Raw genomic sequence first — 21,899 nt, 5'->3', positions numbered from 1 at the left:
TTCATTTTAATAAACAAAAAAAATGTATACAAGACTATTTATCTTTTTTTTTTTTGGTACAAAGACTATTATCTTATATGAACTAATTGTTAACTTAAATATATCTCAACTATGAAATATTTCTATCAAAATTAAAAAAAAACCTAAGCCAAATGTCAAGGTATTGTCTATTTTGAGATCTGGTGTGTAATCTCTCACAATTTTTTTTTTTTTTAAAGAAAATCTCACAATTTTACCATATTGATCTATTGAGTGGAGAATTATATTTATTTACTTGAACATCAAGCATCCGATACTTGTGATCAACGTTTCTCTAGACTCCAAACCTCTAATGCTTGTGATCAATCCTTTGCTAAATTTCTAAACCTCCATGATTATATGACCAAACAAGATGATTTACAAGAATTTTCTCTAAATCAGGTTGTTTTAGATATAATCATAGATATTTAATGAAAACACTAACAAATGCATTGGACACTTAAAACTTTGATTATCATTGATAAGGACTTGGAAGATGCTTCATATTTCAAGCTTCACAAATATAAATTGTTCATTCAATAAAAATAAATGTTTTTGGACATAAGATGATGGGGAATGAGAGATTTTTTTTTTGAAGGAAGGAATGAGAGATTTATTAATGAATACCATAAGAGATAGAACATGTGACATATAAAATCTGAGGAGAAAGAATAATATGGGCAAAAAAAAATGCTTAGGAGTAAGTGGATTTTGTAGATAATGAAAACTACTCTGATGTGATGAAGAATAAAAAATAGTCTCTCTATTACTGTTTTTTTTTCTTTCTTTTTTCTCCTTCCGCTCTCTCTTTTTCAGACACATCCTCTTGATTAACTTTTAACTTCCAATTTATAGGCTTCAATGTCACCACTGATGATCATCAAGGACAGTCATAGACAAACCTAACGGCGATGAAAAGAGAATGGAAATACTCACCTTTTAGATTAATTGTATACTTGGAGAAAAATAGAGTCCTATTAAGAAAAAAAGACAAGAATATTGTGAGCCCCTCTTTATTGAAGTTGGAAGAGAAAGATGTTTGGTTGAATACTAAAAAATACACAATTTTTCTTCAATTAACCGCTGTTTTTTTGTTCATTTGTTTCTTTTTTTTCCCTTCCATTATTTTGTGATGGTAAATGCAAATAAAAAAATGTTAGTGATGTGCCAAACTTACGGCTAGATTAATGGTTGTAAAAAAATTATAGAAATTTAAATAAAGGCTAAAAATTCATTTTGGGGAATAATATTATTTTAGTCATTTTCATGAAAATAAAAAATTATAACTCAGGTCAAATATGGTGTCGATAACACTCAATTACTACTTTTCACTCTTCTCCTAAATCTAAATTGATTTTTGGAGTCAAAATTAAATTCTAAAGTCATATATTTGGTTTACCTTTTGTACATATAAATATAATTTGTGGTTGAGATAGTGTGAGTTATCGACAAGGATATCGGAAAATCAAGTCCCCACTCCATCATATATATATATATATATATATATATATATATATAACAATACTTGCCGTTTTTTAATTTAAAAAAACGCATTTTCAGCTAAAATAATTTTTAGACAATCAATTAATTTAAAATCGATTTTATCACTGCATAATCAAATAGGCTAAAAGGTTCGAACTCTTTCAGGAAAAGAAAAAAAAAAAAAAAAAAGGCTAATACAATGTATATCTTCTCCTCATTGGATAAGAGCGATTGGTTTGTGACGAAAAGGCTTGTGTATATTGTAAAGCCAGACTAGTGTATATATGTGTCAATGTGTGCAATGTTGAACAAATCTTATATGTGTGTACAATGTTGTCTATGTGTTTGATATTATATATGAACTAGCGATCGACCGAGGTGTGTACCTAAAGACTTCCATTTAGGAACTAAACTGCAAGAAGCCTAACAAAGGGTATATCAATGTTCCGCAAATTTTATATTAAGCTAATTATTTTATGCATATTCATGTTCACACTCTAAATTTTTTTTTTTAAGAAGCTAAACTAGCCCACCTAAATTAGCATCGGGGAGAATCGAACATGAGATGAGGAGCACACTCCCAGATCCCAAGCCAATACCATTAGGCCAACCCAAGTGGATTATTTTTATTTTTAAATTTACTCATGAACCAAACAAGTTGAACTGTATATAGCAAGTTCAGTTCATTAAGTTAACAAACTTAGTTTTCACATCATTTGATTCATGAATCATGTTTATCGAATCAATTGTTGAATTGAATCTCAAAATTTTATTCGAGTTGACTTGGTTCATTACCGGCCCAACCTTCATGTTGCTATTGTACTTCAATGTTGTTTACTATTTTACTTTCTTGTTATTTTACATATGAAGAAGGGACGTAAAATATCAAATATGTTCGCTCGAGCGTTAAGATTGGATGTCTTAACAGACGTCGTAATTAAGGTCGGTGAATCTGATAAAAGCATAAGAGCTCATAAATGTGTTCTTGGTGCACGGTCAGCAGTTTTAGAACGCATGTTTGTAATTTCTGAGAAGAAAAAGGAACCACCAACTACTATAAACATACCTGACATGTCATTTGAAGTTTGTCAAGCATTAATCAGTTATATGTATGATGACATTGAAGAAGAAGAATTTAGAAAGTATATGTGTGAGCTATTGGATGCTGCTAAAGCATATGAAATTGCTGACTTGGAAAAGGCGTGTAGTGAAGTGATTTTTATTATTCTTGTTATTTCTTTTGTCAATTTCCTTAAGTATCTCTATGAAAGTTTTGTAAAGATCTCGTTGGAACTCTAGATTTTGAGAATACATTTTTTTTCCTTATTTTCACTGATACACAATCAAGTAGTTTTCTACTATATTTTGAGTTTTAACACTTATTCCTAAGTGGGAGTTTGTTTACAATGTTGAACGATGTTTTTTTTTCATAATTAAAATGATTTGTCATAATATGTATTTGTAGAGTAAGACTATCATAAAACCAAAGACTAAACATTAATACATAGATCACACAACCATAAACATAGACAAAATTACAATAATAAGAAGTAATATAAAATCTAATCCTAATATAAAATGAGATTAGATTTTGTATTACTTACTATTGTAGTTTTAGAAGTTCTTTTACAAAAGAAAAAATTACACCATATCAATAATGCTCACAAATGTAATATAAGTTGTAATATGATTACAATTTCGAAATATAGCTATCCCTATCCAAACCTCTAATGCTTGTGATTAATGTTTCACTAAATCTCCAAGATGTTATCTTTGACAAGATGATTTACGAGAGTTTTCTATGAATCACCATGTTAAAGATATAATCATGAACATTCACATTTAAAGAAAACATTGAGAAATGGAATTGGAGACTTAATTAAAACTCTGATTCTCATTAATAAGGACTTGGAAGATGCTTGATATTTCAAGCCAAATAAATATAATTTTGACATTGTTAGTTGTTTTCGAGTAGATTTGATTTTGTCTCCATAATTGATTCTAATTGGAAATTGGAATTTAGAGTTCTTGCCTCAAAATGATTTTTAACCTTAACTCACTTTTATATGAATGTGATCAAACTCATAAATCATTTTAACTTCAACTCACTCGTAACCACACACAAGTATTGTGTATCCTCGCCATCATTCATAAAAAATAATGTTACAAAAATTAATAAATAATAAACTATTCCTGACTCAAGACAAAAATTCTTCATGGATCAATCCGGCACATTCCAAATTTACAAACCTAAATCATGCACAGTAATTGAACACATGCAGGCAGCCAGCAGTAGAATTGTGATCTAAAGCCAATATAATGCTTTGCTCATGTCAACCATGCAGAAGCAAACACCAACTGGACAAAGTTGGAAAAATAAATCAGTTAGCTGAAAGAATTGAAATAGACAAATTAATGGAGGATTCAGAATGATCCGGCAATAGTTATAACCTTACAAAAACCTTTGACATGCAGTGACTATCGAAAATGTGGTATTTTCACAAGAGACCGGGTTTTGGCTTACAAAAAATGTTGCAAAGGAGGTTGTGGTCTCTTGTGAATAAAAACTCAAGATAAAAGAGTGGAGAGACATTTAACTGAGATTTTGCCACACGTTATTCAAGACTTGAATTGAGATTTTGTGATGGTTAGCAGACACTAGTTACTTAATAGCACAGGTGTTGCTTGCTTGCTACTTAGTTTCAATTCAGTACTTCCACATGGAGTGAGTTTAGAACAAGATTCAGTGAAATTCTTATACAGAACCAAACCTTCACTCTTGCGGTGAATCTAAACAATCAATGGAAAATGTAATGAATTTAGTGTTTGGATTTTGAACAAGATGCGCATTTTTTGAATTGGTAAAACACTGGTTAAGTTCGGCATTGAAGCCATGGTGCACCGAACTACTGAACCGTGAACAAATTGTTTTTCTCAAATTGTTTTTGTGGTTCAGTTCGATTCAGTTCAGTTTTCTCCTATAAACCAAACCGTGAACAAGCCTATTGGATAAGGCATTACGAAAAAATGGAATGAAGCTAGAGACATAGTGAAAACCTAAGGGATGTTTGTTTCTAAGTTACGCAAATTTGATTTTGAAATCTAGGAGAACCTTTGCATGGGAGTATTATTTTCTACCCCCTTTACAGAGAAGAAAAACTGTGGGAATACGAAAGCTGTTTGTTTTTAGGAAATTTTTTATTTTCAATCTTTTAAATACTGTAACAAACATGGAATCCATGTTTCCTTACCACATATTTTTGGGATGTATTTGGATGACTTGAAACAAACGCACCCTAGATAAATTAGCTTTACCAAAAAATTAGGGAAAATAACCACTAGGAGAAAGCATTCAAAATGGGCAAAAAGGAAGTTATAATCATCATACTTATTAATAGGCATTAAGTGATGTTTCTTAGTAAGGAAGCTTACCAAATATGAAGTCTTCTGCATTTTAGTGCCTTCATTGCTGCTTTTGCAATCTCTCGTGCAACCTCTGCTTCGGCTTCCGCTGCCTCAGCCTCCCTTGCTGCTGTCTCAGCCTCAGCAATGGCGGCTTCTGCCTCCACATCTGCTTTTGTAGCTGCTGCTGCCACCTCTTGAGCTGTCACACACCTCATTTTTAAAAGCTCAACATCAATTTGAGATTTTGAAAGGATGTTGGCATCAGTTTTCTCTGCTTTTGGAGAATCTTTTGTTCTCCCTTCCAGGAGTAACAAGGAAGAGCATCTTCTTTTCTTAGATGTTTTTGTTGAATTGGTTGCAATCCTGTAATTATGATTTACCTGTGAATAGGTATGTCAGACATGGGATCAATTGACCAAATATCATATTTAATTACATGTCCAATATTTATCTTACAGTAATATAGGTTTATTAAAAGGAAAACTTTGTCAACTAATAGAATTTCACTCCCACTACAGAAAATGGCCATATATGCATAGTTCGACTGCCATAACAGATTTTTCGTAATTACATCTGTATATACAACCAATTAATTTCTCTGTAACAATTATTTTCCCCTAAGAAAAAAATTGTTTTCTGCTAATAATGTCCAGTAACATATCCATATCAGGCAATATCCAAAAAATTATCCAGATCGACAGTACTCCATTCGCTACACAGGTTTGCAGGAAAAAATAATGCTTTTTCAGAAATAAGTTCTAAGAAGCCAGGTTTGAGTAACCTAAGTGTCAATAAGGAAAAAAACTTACCTTGAGATCTACATTTGAACACATGCGCAAAATGGTGCTGAAATCTGGGTCTGTATGGTATGCCATTTTCTAATTCCGTGTTTGACTTCTTCTGCTTTCATGATGCCTCTTCTTCTGCAGTCCATTTCTGCTTAGAAGCACCCATTAAAAAAAGTCTACAACCTTCTTATGCCAATATAGTTTTTTCTTTTATTCTAGAGAACATCTTGGAATGCCGTTTTCTTCTGCATGTCTATGCACAAAAACTAAAAATCTAATTGAATATTTCCTTGAGAAGAGTTGAGGTTTAAATCAATCCAATCAGATAAATCCAGGGTGTTTATCTAATGACTTTGCACAAGAGGAATCCAAGCCATGCGGGCCAAAGGATAATCTCGAAGGAGAAGCAGACAGGATTCATGACTATAGATAGCGGCAATTGGGACATTCAGGGGAACTATTGCTCCATTTGCTTCCAGTAATATTTGCTATCAATAGATTGTCACAAAATTTCCGTAAAGTGGTTCAATTAAACAGACTAGAGTTTTAGGTATTTAACTCATTAAAAAGGTATGCAATTCACGTGACAGAGTTTTCAAAAAACATGATAAGCAGTAAAATAAACAGAAGAATTTTCTTTGAACACGCTATTGTGGTTGCTATCTATAGGATTCAATTGGATCATCACCCTATATGTGTGTACACTGATAATAAGCTTAACAAGATTGGTATGGACCTTATGAATTCCTTGCAGCTTGGATTCTTCACCAAGAATTCAATGAAGTAAAATTGAATGTAGTGTTGAAAGCGTTAACTTATCTATTACCATGAACAATCTTAACAAGTAGTACATACAAATACACTTTATGTATATTCAAAGCCTTAACAATAAGGGTCACAACTAGGGGTGTTCGCAGTCCGGTTTGGATCGGTTTTGAGGGGAAAAGTGAACCGATCCAAAATAAAAATCATGTGCGGTTCGGTTCGGTTTGGATGATTATTCTAAAAAAATCCGATCCGATCCGATCCAAATATATGCGGTTTATTTTGGATCGGTTTTTGGACATCCAAAGTGCAACATTTAATTTTTTTTATTAATATTAATATTACACATGCATAGAAAAATAATAGGTTTGATACAAAATATAACACAAATGTATTAAAAAAGTTTTTTTTTTTGACAAGAAATGTATTAAAAAAAAATTAACATTACACAATGAAAATGATTGATTATATTTGAAAGAGATGATTAATGCAATATATAATACCAATAAAATAATAAATAAGAATTAAAATCTACTTTTGCGGTTCGGTTCGGTTTTGAAAAGGTGATCCGAAATCCGAACCGATCATAGCGGTTTTTCAAAAACAACATCCAAACACATCCAAAAATATTCGGTTTTTTGCGGTTTTCGGTTTTTTTGGATCGGTTTGCGGTTTTATTTTGGATCGGTTTGGATTTGAACACCCCTAGTCACAACCTGGAAAAGAATGTGCATGAACAACTACAGAAAGTTATGAATAGATTAGATAACCTATATGGATTGAAAATCTTACAAAGATTGGATTAAAGATGAAGATAATTTTACCCCATCCTTAATGGCTTAATCCAATCTATGTAATATTTCTTAACTCATATGGCTTCCTCTCTATCTATAATTTTCTTTAGTCTCGTAAACTCCTTACGCATCAACAGATTCTAACCCTTGTTGTTAAGTGTCTTTGAATAACTTGAATCTAAAACTCATGCTAATTTGTTTTAGTTTGAAAACATTACCAAAAATAGATTTGTTGCACTTCTTAATATTGTTGTGGTAGTGGATAACTTACCACCGGTCACACTTCATTCATGTTTTTTATGATGATTTCATTAAATTATTCATGAAAATTCCAAGCTGCAAGGAATTTGTAAGGTCTAGGACCAATCTTATTAAGCTTTAGGTTAAGAGTATTACTCAAAACTACTTTTCCCACCCTTGTGCAGTCCGGATTTTAAAATCCGGATTCATGTTTACTATTTCGGATTTTATAATCCAGACAATTCTTATGTATAATCAGCCATCAGACTCTCTTACATTTCAGTAGTTTTGAGTTTTGCTTTTAAAAACAACAAAAAAACTAAGTAAAAAATGATAAAAACCTGTCAAATAAAATCATAAAAATACCACGAAAAAATTCTAAAAATCAAATAAAACTAATGCAAATTTTTTCGGATTTTTCTGTGAATATGAAAAATTTTAAAAAATGAAAAATGGGTCTAAACGATGGAATTTTGGATTTTGAGGGGCGGAGTCCCTTAAAAAGTCCCTTCTATGGGAGTCATGATCCTTGAATTTTTTCTGATTTTCTGGGGAAGTTTCGGAGCAATCCGATCAAGTAGCCCGAAAACCCGATTTTTTACTAAGAACAGGTAACAATGACTTAAAACAGAAGGATGAGAGTTAGGAAGATTAATATTGTTCCCTACAATGACTATCCATGTTACAAACATGTTTAGGATTTGTGTTGATATAGTTCGGATTATATAATCTGAACTGTTTTACCTTGAAAAAGGGTGTTTAGGGGGTTTCCGGATTATGTAATCCGGAAACATCATGTAACGCGCCCTATTTTTGATGTTTCCGGATTACAAAATCCAAAAAAATCCGTAACTCCATTTTTCACCCTATAACAAAGGAAAACACCATTCTGGATTATGAAATCCAGAAACCTAAAGGGCATTTTTGGAAAGAACACAGGGCGCGCGAGAATCCTATAGGGTGGGAAAAGTAATACTCTTAGGTTAAATTCTAAATAAATGCAACCAGAATAGCATCTTCAACTTGAATTCCCCAATTTCTGTTATTTATGGCACCATCAAATCTTTAGAAATCTGGTCTCTATATTGTTCACTTAGGGTCTCTCAAAGTGAATTGCTAGTAATATAAACTAAAACACAATAGGAAAAAATATTATCATCTTTTATAAAATTAATTTTTTAACTTGATATATCTTAATTAAATGACTAAAATACCCCTACACATGTTAACTCACGTTAGTGTTAAATTTACGCATGTTAACTCACGCTGCGTGACTTAAGTCACGCAGAAAAACACATACTAAAACCCAACGTGAGTTAACTCACGCTGGTTTTGTTTCATCCATTATCCAATTTTTTCACACATTGATGAGCTAAGGATGCTGATCACGTGCATGCAAATGAATGCTAGAGGACACCTCCAACTTCAATGTCATGCATGCACTACAAACACTTGTCAACTTTTGGGTAGCTCAAATGGAATACCAAAACAAGTTCATTTTATTATATAAAGACACATGTTAGATTTTTTTTTAACACTGAACTTACCATGCCATCGATTAACCGATTATCCTCATCACATGGCTCCATTAATGAGTACAATCACATAGTACAAAGTAAATGGCTCCATTAAAGAGAATCATGCATAAGAAAAATGATTGTGAATTGAACAAAACCAGCGTGAGTTAACTCACGCTGGGTTTCCAGTGTGTTTTTTTTTTTCGCGTGAGTTAACTTATGTTGCGTGAGTTAACATGCGTAGGGGTATTTTGGACATTTACTTTGGGAATGAGCAAAACTATTTGGGTAAAGAGCAGAATTCCTTTACTAGTTCTCCAAAACTAAATGATTATATGATGGAACAGAATGATTTACATGAGTTTTACTAAGCCATGTTAAAGTTAGAATCACGGAGACTTAAACATTTACAAATGCATTGGATACTTTAAACTTTTATTTTCATTCTTAAGGACTGAGAAGATGCTTCATATTCAAAATAAACAAAACTCAAATGCGGTGGTGGTGATATGGAAATGGGTTGAAATTTGGCAGAAGTAAAATGCTTATGAGTAATCTAAAATAAAATAAAAAATAAAAACTGCTTGTGAGTAGTGGAACTTTTGTAGATAATGAAAATTGTATTTGATGAAGAAGGAAAAAAAAAGGTTCTATGTTATGTTTTTTATCTTATTTTCACTATATCTCTTTCAAAAGGCTATATCTCTTATTGTCACTATTTGATGAAAAAGGTTCTATTCCTCTTGTTTAATTTTTAACTTCCAATATATAGGCATCAATGTCACCATTGATAATCCTCCGTGACCATTATAGACAAAACCAAGTTCTGATATATATATATGGGTTATGATAGAAGACACCTTTTGTGAAGGTGTCTTTTATCAAGTTACTCTATGAGCATTTGTTAAAAGACACCAACTACTTTTTATGAAGGTGTCTTTTATCAAAGTTATAACTAAAAAAGTGAAAATCACACCTTGAGGTGTGACTTGATAAAAGACACCACACTACTTTTTATGAAGGTGTCTTGTAACATAACCCTATATATATATATATATATATATATATATATATATATATATATATATATATATATATATATATATATATATATATATATTTTTTTTTTTTTTTTTGCAGAAAGCAAGCAACATTTGCAGAGAGTGCATAGCTATAAAAGAAATGGAAAGACTCACCTTTTCGATTACTTGTATACTTGGAGAAAATTAGTGTTCTATTAAGGAAAAAAACATAACAACCTCTTTATTGAAAATTTGAAATGATCCCCTTTGTACTAGGCTGACATAGGATGTCAAAACTACCGTTGTTGCTCTGTTACGAGTTGTATTGTTTGCGTAGATATATGGAAAGGGAAAAGGGCAATAAGAGAAAGATGTTTGGTTGCATACTCCAAAATACTATACACTTGCTCTCCAACAATCTTTTGTTCATTTGGTTCATAGACTATTTTGTTGTGGTAAATGAAAGTAAATAAAAAAAAATGTGTCATGGACCAAAGTAATGTAGTAGATGAATGAGCCATCAATTTTCATGCTTTTTAATTTATATATTTTACAGAATAATAAAAAAAACACATAAAACAATAACAGTAAAGAAATAAATAAAGGCTAAAAATTAAACAAAAAATATTACGTTTGTCATTTTCTTGATAAATAATAATTTAAGATGCATTAAAATCCGGGTGTCAATCATAGTTTTAAAACCCGGACCGGCCGGTCGGACCGGTTAGACCGGGAACCGGAGGTGCATCCGGTTCGAGCAGCTTAATGGATCGGACGTGCAATAGAACCGGTGAAAACCGGCATGACTCGGTTAGAACCGGTAAAAATCGGTGAACCGGCGGGTTCGATGAACCGGACCGGTTCAATGCTTGAAGTTAAGAAAATGAAAAAAAATCTGAGAAGAAAAGGTGAGAAACTGAGATCTACGAATCTGCGATGGTGATGGTAAGAAAGCAAGGAAGCGGCAGATCTAGTTCGTGAATGCAGCAACTGATCGATTGTTTCAAACTAATCATCTTATTGTTTCAATTAGATCAAAAGAAAGATGAAGATTAGAGGAATATAGATCTAATATTTGTTTTCTGACTTTTCTCTTAAATTTAAGGTAGAGAGTTGGTGTAGCCTTAGGTTTGGGTTAGAGAAAGAAAGATGAAGCTGCCGCTGCCGCTGCCGCTTGTGAGTACACACACAATTAGGTTTATTTCACTGACTTATTTCTTGGTTGGGTTTTAAATAGTTTTATATTTTTTGAGGCAAAGGCTTATAATAGTTTCATACTTTCACTTTCATCACGTAAAGCATTAATTTTTCCTTTTATAAGTAATGGTTTGCAAACCCACTTTACCATTACCTAGTAATTTAATATTTTTGTTTAATAATTTTTTAATTATTCCTTGTAAAATATTAAATTATTTTAAAAGCAAATGTGGATTAATAGAATATTTATTAAAATTTTTACGGACACAGTTCAAACATCGATTACAAAGATATACTACCTCCGTCCCTAAATATAGGAGCCTTTTGCCAAAATTGCGGAGATTAAGAAAGTTGGTTGTAGTATTAATTTTGTATATAATTACTATTGTTTTTACAATTTTATCCTTAAGAGAGAGAGTTAATTTATGTTTTCAATATAATATTTATTGTTGATTGAAGAAAAAAATGCAAAATAAATAAGGGTATGTTGGTAAAGAAATAATTAATGTACTTGGAAATACCAAAGGGGTCTTATAAAAAGGGACAAATTATTTTTTCAAAAGGGTCTTATAATTAGGGACGGAGGTAGTATAATTTATGGAAAATGTTAACTTGTGCCCTTAAGGCACAAGTTTAGAAGGTAAATGTAGAAACTTATTTTTGAAAATTGTGCATTCAATGTCTTGGAAAATTAAAAACTTATTTTTTCAATACAACACACATGTTTTAATTCTTTTTTTAGATCCTTAACTTGTGCCCTAAGGGCACAAGTTAACATGACCCATAATTTATTATAGGGAAATGTTAACTTGTGCCCTTGGTGCATAAGTTAAGAAGGCAAATGTAGAAAGTTTTTCTTGAAACTTGTGCATTCAATGTCTTAAAAGTTGCAAAAGTTATACTTTCAATATAAAATTTACTTTCAATTTCCCTTTTAAGGTTCTTAACTTGTGCCCTAAGGGCACAAATTAACATGACCCTTTATTATATTATAAAGACCGAGTCATAGAACCGAGTCATCCGATTCAATCCGGTTTAGACATGCGGTTCAACCAGTGACCCAATGGTTCGACCAACGACCCAGTGAACCAGTGCCCTCACCGAGTCGATCACCGATCCGGTTTTTAAAACTATGGTGTCAATAACGTCATCACCAATGAAGCATGGAGATTTGACAAGACGGCATAAGATTAATACAGACACGTCGACAATACTAATGCAGAAAATATAGAAAACCAACATGCAAATTTAATTATCTATTATATTTAAATAAAATATGAACATTATTTATAAATGATCTAAATTGATAATGAAAATGTAAACATGATTTAACATTGTTAGTTGATTGCGAGTAGATTTAATTTTATCTTCAAAATTGATTCTAACATGAAATTAAAATTTGGAGTTCATGCCTCTAGAATTGATTTTTAGCCTCAAACTCACTTTACATGCATGTATTCAAACAGATAAATCATTTTAGTTTCAACTTACTTTTAACTGGAATCAATTAATTCAAAATCAATTTGTCACTACATAACCACACACAGTAGTATTGTTACAATACCCTTACCGTATGTCTTTCAATAAAAATAATGTTACAAAAATAATGAATAAAAACTATTCCTGACTCATGACAAAAATGCTTCATGGATCAATCCGGCACGTTCAAAATTTACAAGCCTAAATTATGCACAGTAATTAAATACATGCAGGCAGCCAACAGCAGCATTATGATCGAAAGCCAACATAATGCTTCAATCATGTCAACCATGAAGAAGTAAACACCGTCTGCACAAAGTTGCAAAAATAAAACGGTTAGCTGAAAGAACTAAGATAAACCAATTCAATGCAGGTATTAGAATAATGCAACAATAGTTATAACTTATAACCTTACCAAACCTTTGACCTGCGGTGATTATCGAAAATGTGGTATTTTCACAAGAGACCACGTTTCGGCTGGCAGAAAATGTAACTATTTAGAACCAAACTGAACCAAATTATCCTTAAAAAAACTGAACCGTTAAATGATTGGCAAACTGAACCGTGTTTTAATTCTGTTAATTTACTAACCAAACTTCAAATTTCCACAGTTTGGTGAACTGAAACAAATTGTGGACCCCCTCCCTGTTGTTCCACGCACCCACAATGTAAGAGTTGTTTTCTTAACTAACGAATTCAACTAAAACTTCATGGGTAAGAAAAATATCAGAAACATGTGATGATTCATATCCCCCCCGTTTTATCAATTATATCCCCCCTAATTTATCATCACTTGGTGATGTTCTTTCTGTGGATTTAAGGAAATTCACTTTTCCATTGAATTTCCTTTTCGATAACATTTAAAGCTTTTACCTTTCTGAATCCACAACTCATGCAATAATGCAATCACTATGTAATAGTAAGCAGACACTAGTCACTTAAGGGGACAGTGTTGCTGGCTGGCTTGCTACATGTTAAAAGAGTCCCACATTGGATGATATAAGGCTTGGACATGGGTTTATGAGTGCAAACCTCACCTTAAAATCCGGTTTTGTAAGGTTGAATTAGACGCAACACAAATTCTAAGCTAGTATCAAAGCCTATACAAGATCTGCTTGGCCAACTGCTATAAGGTCACCGCTATCGGGCCACTCAGGTCCCGCTCCAGATGTTCAGTCTTGACATGAGGGGCGAATGTTTTTGTCCCACATTGGATGAGATAAGTCCCCTGAATATGGATTTACAAGTGAGAGTCCCACAGATCCTATCCAAGACCAAGTGGACCACCTACTATAAGGTCACCGCTATCGGGTCACACTCCAGATGTTCACTTTTGGGCGTGAGGGGTGTGTGTTTGTGTCTCACATTGGATGAGATAAGTCCCCTGAACATATGGGTTTATAAGCAAGTGCAAACCTCGCCTTAAAAGGCGAATTTGTAAGGTTGATTAGGCCCAACCCAAATTCTAAGACTACTTAGGTTCAATTCAATGATATATTTGCATTTAGTGTTTACAACAAAATGGAGTGGGTTTACAACAAGATCCAGTGAAATGCAAATCAATGTCTAACAGCACCATATATTTGCATTTAGTGTTTGGATTTTAAACAAGATGCAAAATTTTGAATCGGTAAAAAACCAGTTCGGTTCGGTATTGAAACCATAGTCAATCGGAGCACTGAACCAGTTTGGTTTGATTCAGGTGAAGCCATTGAAGTTTGGTTCGGGTTTCTCCAACTGTTTTGTAGTTTAGTTCAATTCTCCTATAAACCAATCCATGAACAGCCCTACCTAGATAGGGCGCATTATGAAAAGATGGAATGAAACTAGAAACATTGCCAAATCTTAGGGGATTTTTGTTTCTAAGTTATCTAAATTTTATTTTGAAGTCAAGCAGAACCTTTGCATTGCAGTATTATTTCCCACCCCCTCCATAGAGAATAAAAACCGTGGGAATACGAAAGATATTTTTTACGTGAAATTTTTTATACTCTGAAATAATCTTTTTAACACAATTACAAACATGGATTACATGTTCCCTTACCATATATTCCTGGGAATGTATTTGGTTAACTTGAAAGTTGAAACAAACACACACTTGAGAAATTAGCATTATAAAAAATTAGGGAAAGTAACCACTAGGAGAAAGCATTCAAGATGGGCTAAAAGGAAGTTATAAACATCGCAGTTATTTATATGCATTGAGAAACGTTTCTAGGTAACTTGAAAGTTGAAACAAACACACGCTTGAGAAGTTAACTTTATAAAAAATTAGGGAAAGTAACCACTAGGAGAAAGCATTCAAAATGGGCTAAAAGGAAGTAATAAACATCACAGTTATTTATATGCATTAAGTAATGTTTCTTGGTAAGGAAGCTTACCAAATATTAAGTCTTCTGCATTTTAGTGCCTTCGTTGCTGCTTTTGCAAACACACGTGCAGCCTCTGCTTCAGCTTCAGCTGTTTCAGCCTCCCTTGCTGCTGTCTCAGCCTCAGCAATGGCAGCTTCTGCCTCCGCAACTGCTTTTGCAGCTGCTGCTGCTACCTCTTGAGCTGTCACACCCCTCATTTTTAAAAGCTCAACATCAATTTGAGATTTTGAAAGGATGTTGGCATCAGTTTTCTCTGCTTTTGGAGAATCTTTTGGCCTCCCTTCCAGGAGTATCAAGGAAGAGCATCTTCTTTTCTCGGATGTTTTTGTTGAATTTGTTGCAATCCTGTACTTATGATTTACCTGTCATTAGGTATGTCAGACTAGGAATCAATTGACCAAGTATCATATTAAATTACTTGTCCAATATTTATCTTACAGTAATATAGGTTTATTAAAAGGAAAACTTTGTTAACCAATAGAATTTCACTCCCACTACAGAGAATGCCCATATGTGCGTAGTTCGACTACCATAACAGATTTTTTGTATTCACATCTTTACATACAACCAATTAATTTCTCTTTACCAATCATTTTCTGCTAATAACTTCCAGTAACAGTGTAACCATAACATTCAATATCCAATAAATTATTCAGTGGACAGTATTCCCTTCGCCACAAAAGTTTGCAGGAAAAGATACTGCATTTTTGGAAACCAAGTTCCAAGAAACCAAGTTTCAGTAACGAAGAGTATATTTACCTTCACTAATTTGCCGCTTGCCACCATATGCTTCAGTTTTGTTGACAGTAACTTTATGAGGTTTGGTGGAGACCGGTATTGATCCTATTGAGGTAAACAATTTCAGAACTACAATCAACTCAATGATACAGAGAAGCAAAAAAATAAAATGTCAATTGCTAGTATATTTAAAATGACACAAACAAATAGATGCATATTATGACTGATTGACTTATGCTAAGCCTTTCTTAACCACAGGAAGGCAAAAAGTTAAGAGCTTGTTCTTGCCAGGTGAGAGCTTAGGGGAACTTGTTTAGGTGAGTTAAAGAACCATCAAATGAAAAAACTGCTCTAATATTTTGGTACCAGAAGAATGGAAGTCCCCTAGTTACATGTTAGAACTAGTTGAAATTGTGGAGAGTTAATAAACAACATATAAATCAATGGACCTAGGAGAGAAACATTTCCAACAACAACCATCAAGCCTTATCCCACTAAGTGGGGTCTGCTACATGGACCAAATTATATCATAATGTTCTATCATAAACCTTATTTGGATCCAACTCATTAATATCTAAGTTTTTCATAATAGTTTCTCATATAGTTTTTCTAGGTCTTCCTCTGCCTCTAGTGATCTGACTATCCTCCATCTGATCTACTCTCCTTATACAGAATCTACGGGTCTTCTCTCTACATGCTCAAACCACCTGCGCCTGTTTCCACTATCATTTCTACTGTAGGTGCTACCCCAACTCTCTCTCTAATGTTGTCATTTCTAATCCTATCTTGTCTAGTCTTACCACACATCCAACGCAACATCCCCATCTTTGCTATGCTTGTTTTATTCTCGTGTTCATTCATAACCGCCCAACATTCCGTTATTCTCGTGTTGGTTCTTATACAGAGGAACAATTCCAAAGAGTTTAAAATACTTTTATTATTGTAAACTTGATCGCAAGCAGGCTGACCGATATTTTCTAGAGGGAGACTGAATAAAACTATAGGTCAAACTGTTATGAAGGAATTGGAATAAATGGTCTGTCATTTGAGATAGGATAGTGTGGTGTCTGATGATGCATGTAACTGATCTCACTGAGTGAGGAAAAAAATTTGGTTGCTCTATTTGTTTGACATTTAGATTATATATACCATTAATGAGGCAATCAAGGTAGAAATACCTCTATATAAGCAGCAATGGCGGCAATGTCAGAACCCTTTGGCTCCTTCAACTTGACAATCGAGTCGAATATAAGGCTGTCCAATCTGTCATTATTAAAAAGAATTCTGCTGCCATCATTGAAAAAACATTGCCACATGATTGACGTTGCAAATTCACCACAATCTTAAGGGGATATTGTCATCAAAAGCGACAACAGAAGACAAATATTTATCAAACATTTTGTAGTTGTAATTGGAACCTATATGTGAGTTTGTGCGTGTATTTGAATAATTTGAGTGTATGTTTGCCATGCTTAGAAAAGAATCATCATGAAATTATATAGCTAATGAAGAATCAGAAAACAATATACCTTGTGGTACACAAATTATAGCCAAAATTGTTTGCAACTTGTTTAATTCATTAATTCATTTAAAACTTTGGTATGCTGGCATACTGCATTAAGCAACCTTAGAGCTGATAACTATTATAGAAGTAATATCTATTGATTATATGATGTTTGTTCATTTGCTATTCAAGAACAAGTTTATACCAACCAAGAATCACAGACCATTTAGTTCTATAAAGTGCAAAAAATATTTCGCATGAAGTGCTATAACCTTGATATTTGTTCTTTGGAAGTAGATATTCCACCAGAAACTGAAAGAGGCTTAGGAGCTGCAACTTCTGGATTATATTGAACTATGGCGGTCGAGGTTGGGTGGTGGTTATTTTCATTTTTCGGGGGTGGTAGGTTCTTTTTAAGTGCAAGTTTTGCCTTCTGCCTGGATCCCCATATTGCAGTCACATTTATGTTCCTCCATTTGTCCTGTTCATAGCTTAAAACACATATAGTTATATAGTAACACACCTAGGTATATAGTTTAATATGACAAAATTTTCAACGCAAAGAAATCTGCATATATTTCTTAATCCTTGTGATAAAGTAAACAGTTAATCATTCAACATGTGCCGTAGCAGTAACATCTCAAACCTAACATAACAATAATTTTACTTTAAAACAATACCTATCTAGAACATTTAAAACAAATATTACCTTGAGATCTACATTTGAACGCATGCGCAAAATGGTGCTGAAATCTGGGTCTGTAAGAATGGTACGCCATTTTCCAGCCCCGTATTTGACTACTCCAGCTTTCAGAGCTGCCTCTTCTTCTGCAGTCCATTTCTGCTTAGGAGCACCCATTGGAAGAAGTCCGCGGCCTTCTTATGACAGTATTGTTTTTGCTTTTATTCTAGTACTAGAGAAAACCTCGGGATGCAGTCTTCTTCTGCATGTCTATCCACAAAATGTCTGACTTTATTGACCTACAAACGTCATCCTTCAATAATTATAAGACTTAAATGCACTTTTGACCCCCGTTCCTATACTGTTGCAATTTTGGTCTAAACTCAGATATTTTTACTCAAAAAATTGTGATTTTTAGCCATAATTTTGAATCTAAACAACAACAACCAGGACTTATCCCACTAAGTGGGATTGGCTACATGGATCAAAACAACGCCATAATATTCTATCATATACCATATATTTCTATCCAACTCATTAAACTCTAAATCTTTTTCAACAGTTTCTCTTACAGTTTTTCTAGGTCTTGTTCTTCTTCTAATTTCTATCCAATTATGAATCTAAATAGGGCGTAAAAAGTTATAACTTTTGGGGCCAAAAATCACCATTTTTTGGGACAAAAATAACAATTTTTGGTGTATTGGGACAAAAAATTGCAACAATGTGTGAAATTGAGGACAAAAGTTAAGTCTAATTATAAACAATATCAAAATAAACTAAAATAGAAAGATTTAAAAAATCTCATTTACCAAACATTGACCTCAATAGCCAAATTAACTTCAATTGCACATTTTTATGCATCCAATGTTTGAAAAGAGATCAATTCAGGAATCTCCAGCAACCACAGCTCAGATTATTTGTCTGCAGGAAAAGGTAACAAAATTGTGAAAAATCATCAAATTAGGTGAAACAAATTATGAATTGTATTGTTTCAATGGCAATGCAATTAGATCAAGCCTTGCTACAAAGAAAATGATTCTTGATTTGCCATTTCAAAAAAAAAAAAAATTGAATCTTAGATTTTAAAGAATCAACCACCAACATTAACAAATTTTGTTTTTTTTTCTCTTGCAAATTTGATTTTCAGCTCAAAATTTACAAATTTTAAGTTTTTTTTTTTTTTGAAATATTGAAGAAAAAATGATGAATACTGACCTGGGAAAATTAAAGAAGAAATTGAATGGATCGGAGAATGAAAGGTATAGGTGCGAATTGGGAGAATTTACGTGCGGGTAAATTGAATTAATACGAGAAATTCTGCGAATAAAGAGATACACGAGAAAGAGATGATGAGTATGTCTTCTTTCGTCTTTTGATTTTCGTGGAAGGATTTTTGTTTGTGTTTTTCTCGATGTTTGAGATTTGATCTTGTTATTTTTTATGGAGGAATTTAAAATAAAAATTGGATAAATAATGTCTATGTTAGAATTAGACCAGAGAGAGATCATACATAAATATACTTTTTATCCTTTAATCTTAATTAAAACTTAACTACTTAAATTCAATTACTTGATTCCTTCAACAATAAAAAAAAATTACTTGATGAGAGTCTCAAGTCTTAATTGAATAAAGATTTAAAAGGAATATGATATCACACTAACAAAAGAATAATGTTCCAAACCCCTCAAAAAAAAAAAAAGAATAATAATGTTCCAAAATAATTGTTGGTATATGACTTTTTTTTTTTTTTGACAAATGTTGATATATGTTTTTAATGTATCAATTACTTAATTATTTTTTAGGGAAATGCTAATCGGTAGCCGCGGTCATTGGTTAATGATATTAAAAAAGGAAATTATAATAATTATTGTATTGAAAATTGTGTAATTAATCCATAAATAGTTAAAAAAGTTTCCTTTTTTTAGTAATAACTTCCTTTTTTTCTCTCAAAAAACTTCCTTTTTTGTATCATTAACTAATGTTCCGGAGACAACGGTTAAGAAGACTTTCTGTTTTTAAAGGGATGTATCAATTACTTAATGAGAGTGTCAGACCATCCACAACAGAGCACCCTAAATTAGGTGCTTATATTTATTTCATATCTCCACATCACTCATTTTACGGTAATACTTAATAAGCACCACGTTTCTCCAACCCAGCACCTCAAAATAAATTATTAAATAGGTCTCACAAATAATTTTATATCATTACATTTTAACATTTATTTATTTTATTAAGATTTATTAAATGGGACCCATGAAAAATGAAGAGAGAGAGGGTGCTTCCATAGCCACCCTTCTCCATAGCTACCCATATACTATTCTCCATAATGGGGTGCCTATTTAATGTGGTGTTAAATAGGTGAACCACCCACCATTGTGGATGGTTTCAGGTCTTAATTTATTTTATTTTAACCCCCCACCCCAACTAATAATGTATATTATACTATCCATTTCAGAAAAATCTTGTATGGACATAATCACAAATCAATGCCATTTAGGCACTCTCACATTAAATGAGCAAAATTTAAGAAAAATTATTTAATCACATCAATTGATATTATTCAATTTTACTCTCTTTCATTTTATTTTTTTAAGTTTCAAGTGTGTGCTCAAATATATTTATTTGAGTTTATATCAAAGCAAGCAGGCCTCATGCATTTCTGATTAATACGTAGTAACAATAATTTCGTAAACTTGTCAGACTATTCTATTTATTTACATATTTGCTTAATGTGTGAAGAAAGAAAAAGTAAGAGAAGTGTTATTTGAACAACCAATTTGGTGACAACTTATTTGACAACCATATTTTACAAAGAAAAAAGTGGTATTGACACAGAAACCATAACAATAGAGAGATAAAGTAAAAAGTAATGTGAGTATGAGAGAGAAAGTTGTTGCAAAAGTTGTCACTAAATAGATGTTCAAATATCATTTCTGATAAAGTAACTCCCAATATAAGAGAGATGAGATAGTAACTATAAGAGAGCTCACTTCATTTACTTGAAACTAAAAAAGTGCTCATCATTAAAATCTAATAGTTAATAGCTATTTTTTTTTAACAAATCTAACCGTTAATAGCAATTAAGAAGTGTTTAGGGTGCGTTTGTTTCAAGTTATATTTATTGATTCCCGGGAATAAAATGATAGGAATATATATGCCTATGTTTGTTACAAGTTTACTAAATTTTATTCCCGGGTATAAAATGTTCCTGGGAATAGAAAAATTTTCCCAAGGAAAAGGGTGGGAATAAAGTTCCCATGGAGATGGGAATAAATTCATAAATAGTTACCTATTATAATCCCTATTTTTATGGTTCCTAGGAATATTATTTAGTAAACCAAACATATTTTTTCTAAATACCTAGGAATAAAATTCCCATCTTTATATTCCAAGGAATGTTATTCCTAGGAATAAATTTGATAAACTTGAAACAAACACACCCTTAAGGGTGTGTTTGTTTCAAGTTTACCAAATTTATTCCTAGGAATAACATTCCTTGGAACTTTAAGATAGGAATTTTATTCCAAGGTTTATAGAAAAAAGATGTTTGTTTAACATTATAATATTCCCGGGAACCATAAAAATAGGAAATATAATAGGCAATTACATATGAAATTATTCCCATCTTCATGGGAACTTTATTCCCACCCTTTTCTTTGGGAAAATTTTTCTATTCCCAGGAACGTTTTATACCCAGGAATAAAATTTAGTAAACTTGTAACAAACATAGGCATACATTTTTCTATCTTTTTATTCCCGGGAATCTACGAATATAACTTGAAACAAACGCATCCTTAGTGTTGTCATCTTTATAGAAAATAGAAATCATCCTTGTTTTTCTATTATCTCCCTCATTAATTTCCTTATGATGAAAGATTGAAATATTATCTTTT

At 32.4% G+C, this 21,899-nt stretch overlaps 3 protein-coding genes across 10 annotated transcripts; 1 reads left to right on the top strand and 2 right to left on the bottom strand.

The window, feature by feature from the left end:
- The first annotated feature begins 2,391 nt into the window (after window positions 1–2,391).
- LOC146919643 (BTB/POZ domain-containing protein At1g21780-like) lies at window positions 2,392–2,799 on the top strand. The gene has a single exon (XM_085711058.1). The coding sequence runs from the start codon at window positions 2,392–2,394 to the stop codon at window positions 2,797–2,799; it is 408 nt and encodes a 135-aa protein (XP_085567184.1).
- A 713-nt stretch (window positions 2,800–3,512) lies between these two features.
- On the bottom strand, window positions 3,513–6,594 carry LOC146919642 (telomere repeat-binding factor 2-like). The gene is made up of 3 exons (XM_085713067.1): window positions 5,715–6,594; window positions 4,933–5,285; window positions 3,513–3,858 (listed from the first exon to the last, which is right to left on the bottom strand). Exons 1-3 carry the CDS (start codon window positions 5,778–5,780, stop codon window positions 3,834–3,836), a joined length of 444 nt encoding a protein of 147 aa, XP_085569193.1. The 5' UTR covers window positions 5,781–6,594; the 3' UTR covers window positions 3,513–3,833.
- Window positions 6,595–12,702: 6,108 nt separating this feature from the next.
- Window positions 12,703–19,404, bottom strand: LOC146919641 (telomere repeat-binding factor 2-like). 8 transcript variants are annotated; one of them, XM_085713063.1, is made up of 8 exons: window positions 19,219–19,404; window positions 18,813–18,924; window positions 18,031–18,316; window positions 17,594–17,802; window positions 16,996–17,080; window positions 15,839–15,922; window positions 15,089–15,441; window positions 12,703–13,016 (listed from the first exon to the last, which is right to left on the bottom strand). In XM_085713063.1, coding segments are annotated over exons 3-8 (882 nt in total). In that variant the 5' UTR covers window positions 18,181–18,316; window positions 18,813–18,924; window positions 19,219–19,404; the 3' UTR covers window positions 12,703–13,015. The 8 variants fall into 8 exon arrangements, with proteins under 8 accessions (XP_085569189.1, XP_085569186.1, XP_085569188.1 ...); XM_085713060.1 differs by having other exon boundaries at window positions 16,996–17,101; window positions 18,031–18,302; XM_085713062.1 differs by having other exon boundaries at window positions 18,031–18,302.
- Between the last annotated feature and the right edge of the window lie 2,495 nt (window positions 19,405–21,899).

The sequence above is a fragment of the Medicago sativa genome, chromosome 5 (assembly GCF_051527215.1).
Source record: "Medicago sativa cultivar Bolivia chromosome 5, Bolivia_mono, whole genome shotgun sequence".
Classification (NCBI taxonomy): Eukaryota; Viridiplantae; Streptophyta; class Magnoliopsida; order Fabales; family Fabaceae; genus Medicago; species Medicago sativa.
Note: the sequence above shows the minus strand (reverse complement) of the source record. Positions and strands in the feature narration are given on the sequence as shown.

Bases quoted from the DNA above. Each gene is read 5' to 3' on its own strand.
- LOC146919643 (XM_085711058.1), top strand. From the start codon at position 2,392: ATGTTCGCTCGAGCGTTAAGATTGGATGTCTTAACAGACGTCGTAATT.
- LOC146919642 (XM_085713067.1), bottom strand. From the start codon at position 5,780: ATGGCATACCATACAGACCCAGATTTCAGCACCATTTTGCGCATGTGT. The intron at 5,286-5,714 runs GTAAGTTTTTTT...ACCTATTCACAG, and splicing joins GTTCAAATGTAGATCTCAAG to GTAAATCATAATTACAGGAT. The intron at 3,859-4,932 runs GTAAGCTTCCTT...AACTTTGTCCAG, and splicing joins TGCAGAAGACTTCATATTTG to TTGGTGTTTGCTTCTGCATG.
- LOC146919641 (XM_085713059.1), bottom strand. From the start codon at position 18,180: ATGGGTGCTCCTAAGCAGAAATGGACTGCAGAAGAAGAGGCAGCTCTG. The intron at 17,803-18,030 runs GTAATATTTGTT...AGCTATGAACAG, and splicing joins GTTCAAATGTAGATCTCAAG to GACAAATGGAGGAACATAAA. The intron at 15,923-16,995 runs GTATTTCTACCT...TTACCTCAATAG, and splicing joins CCATTGCTGCTTATATAGAG to GATCAATACCGGTCTCCACC.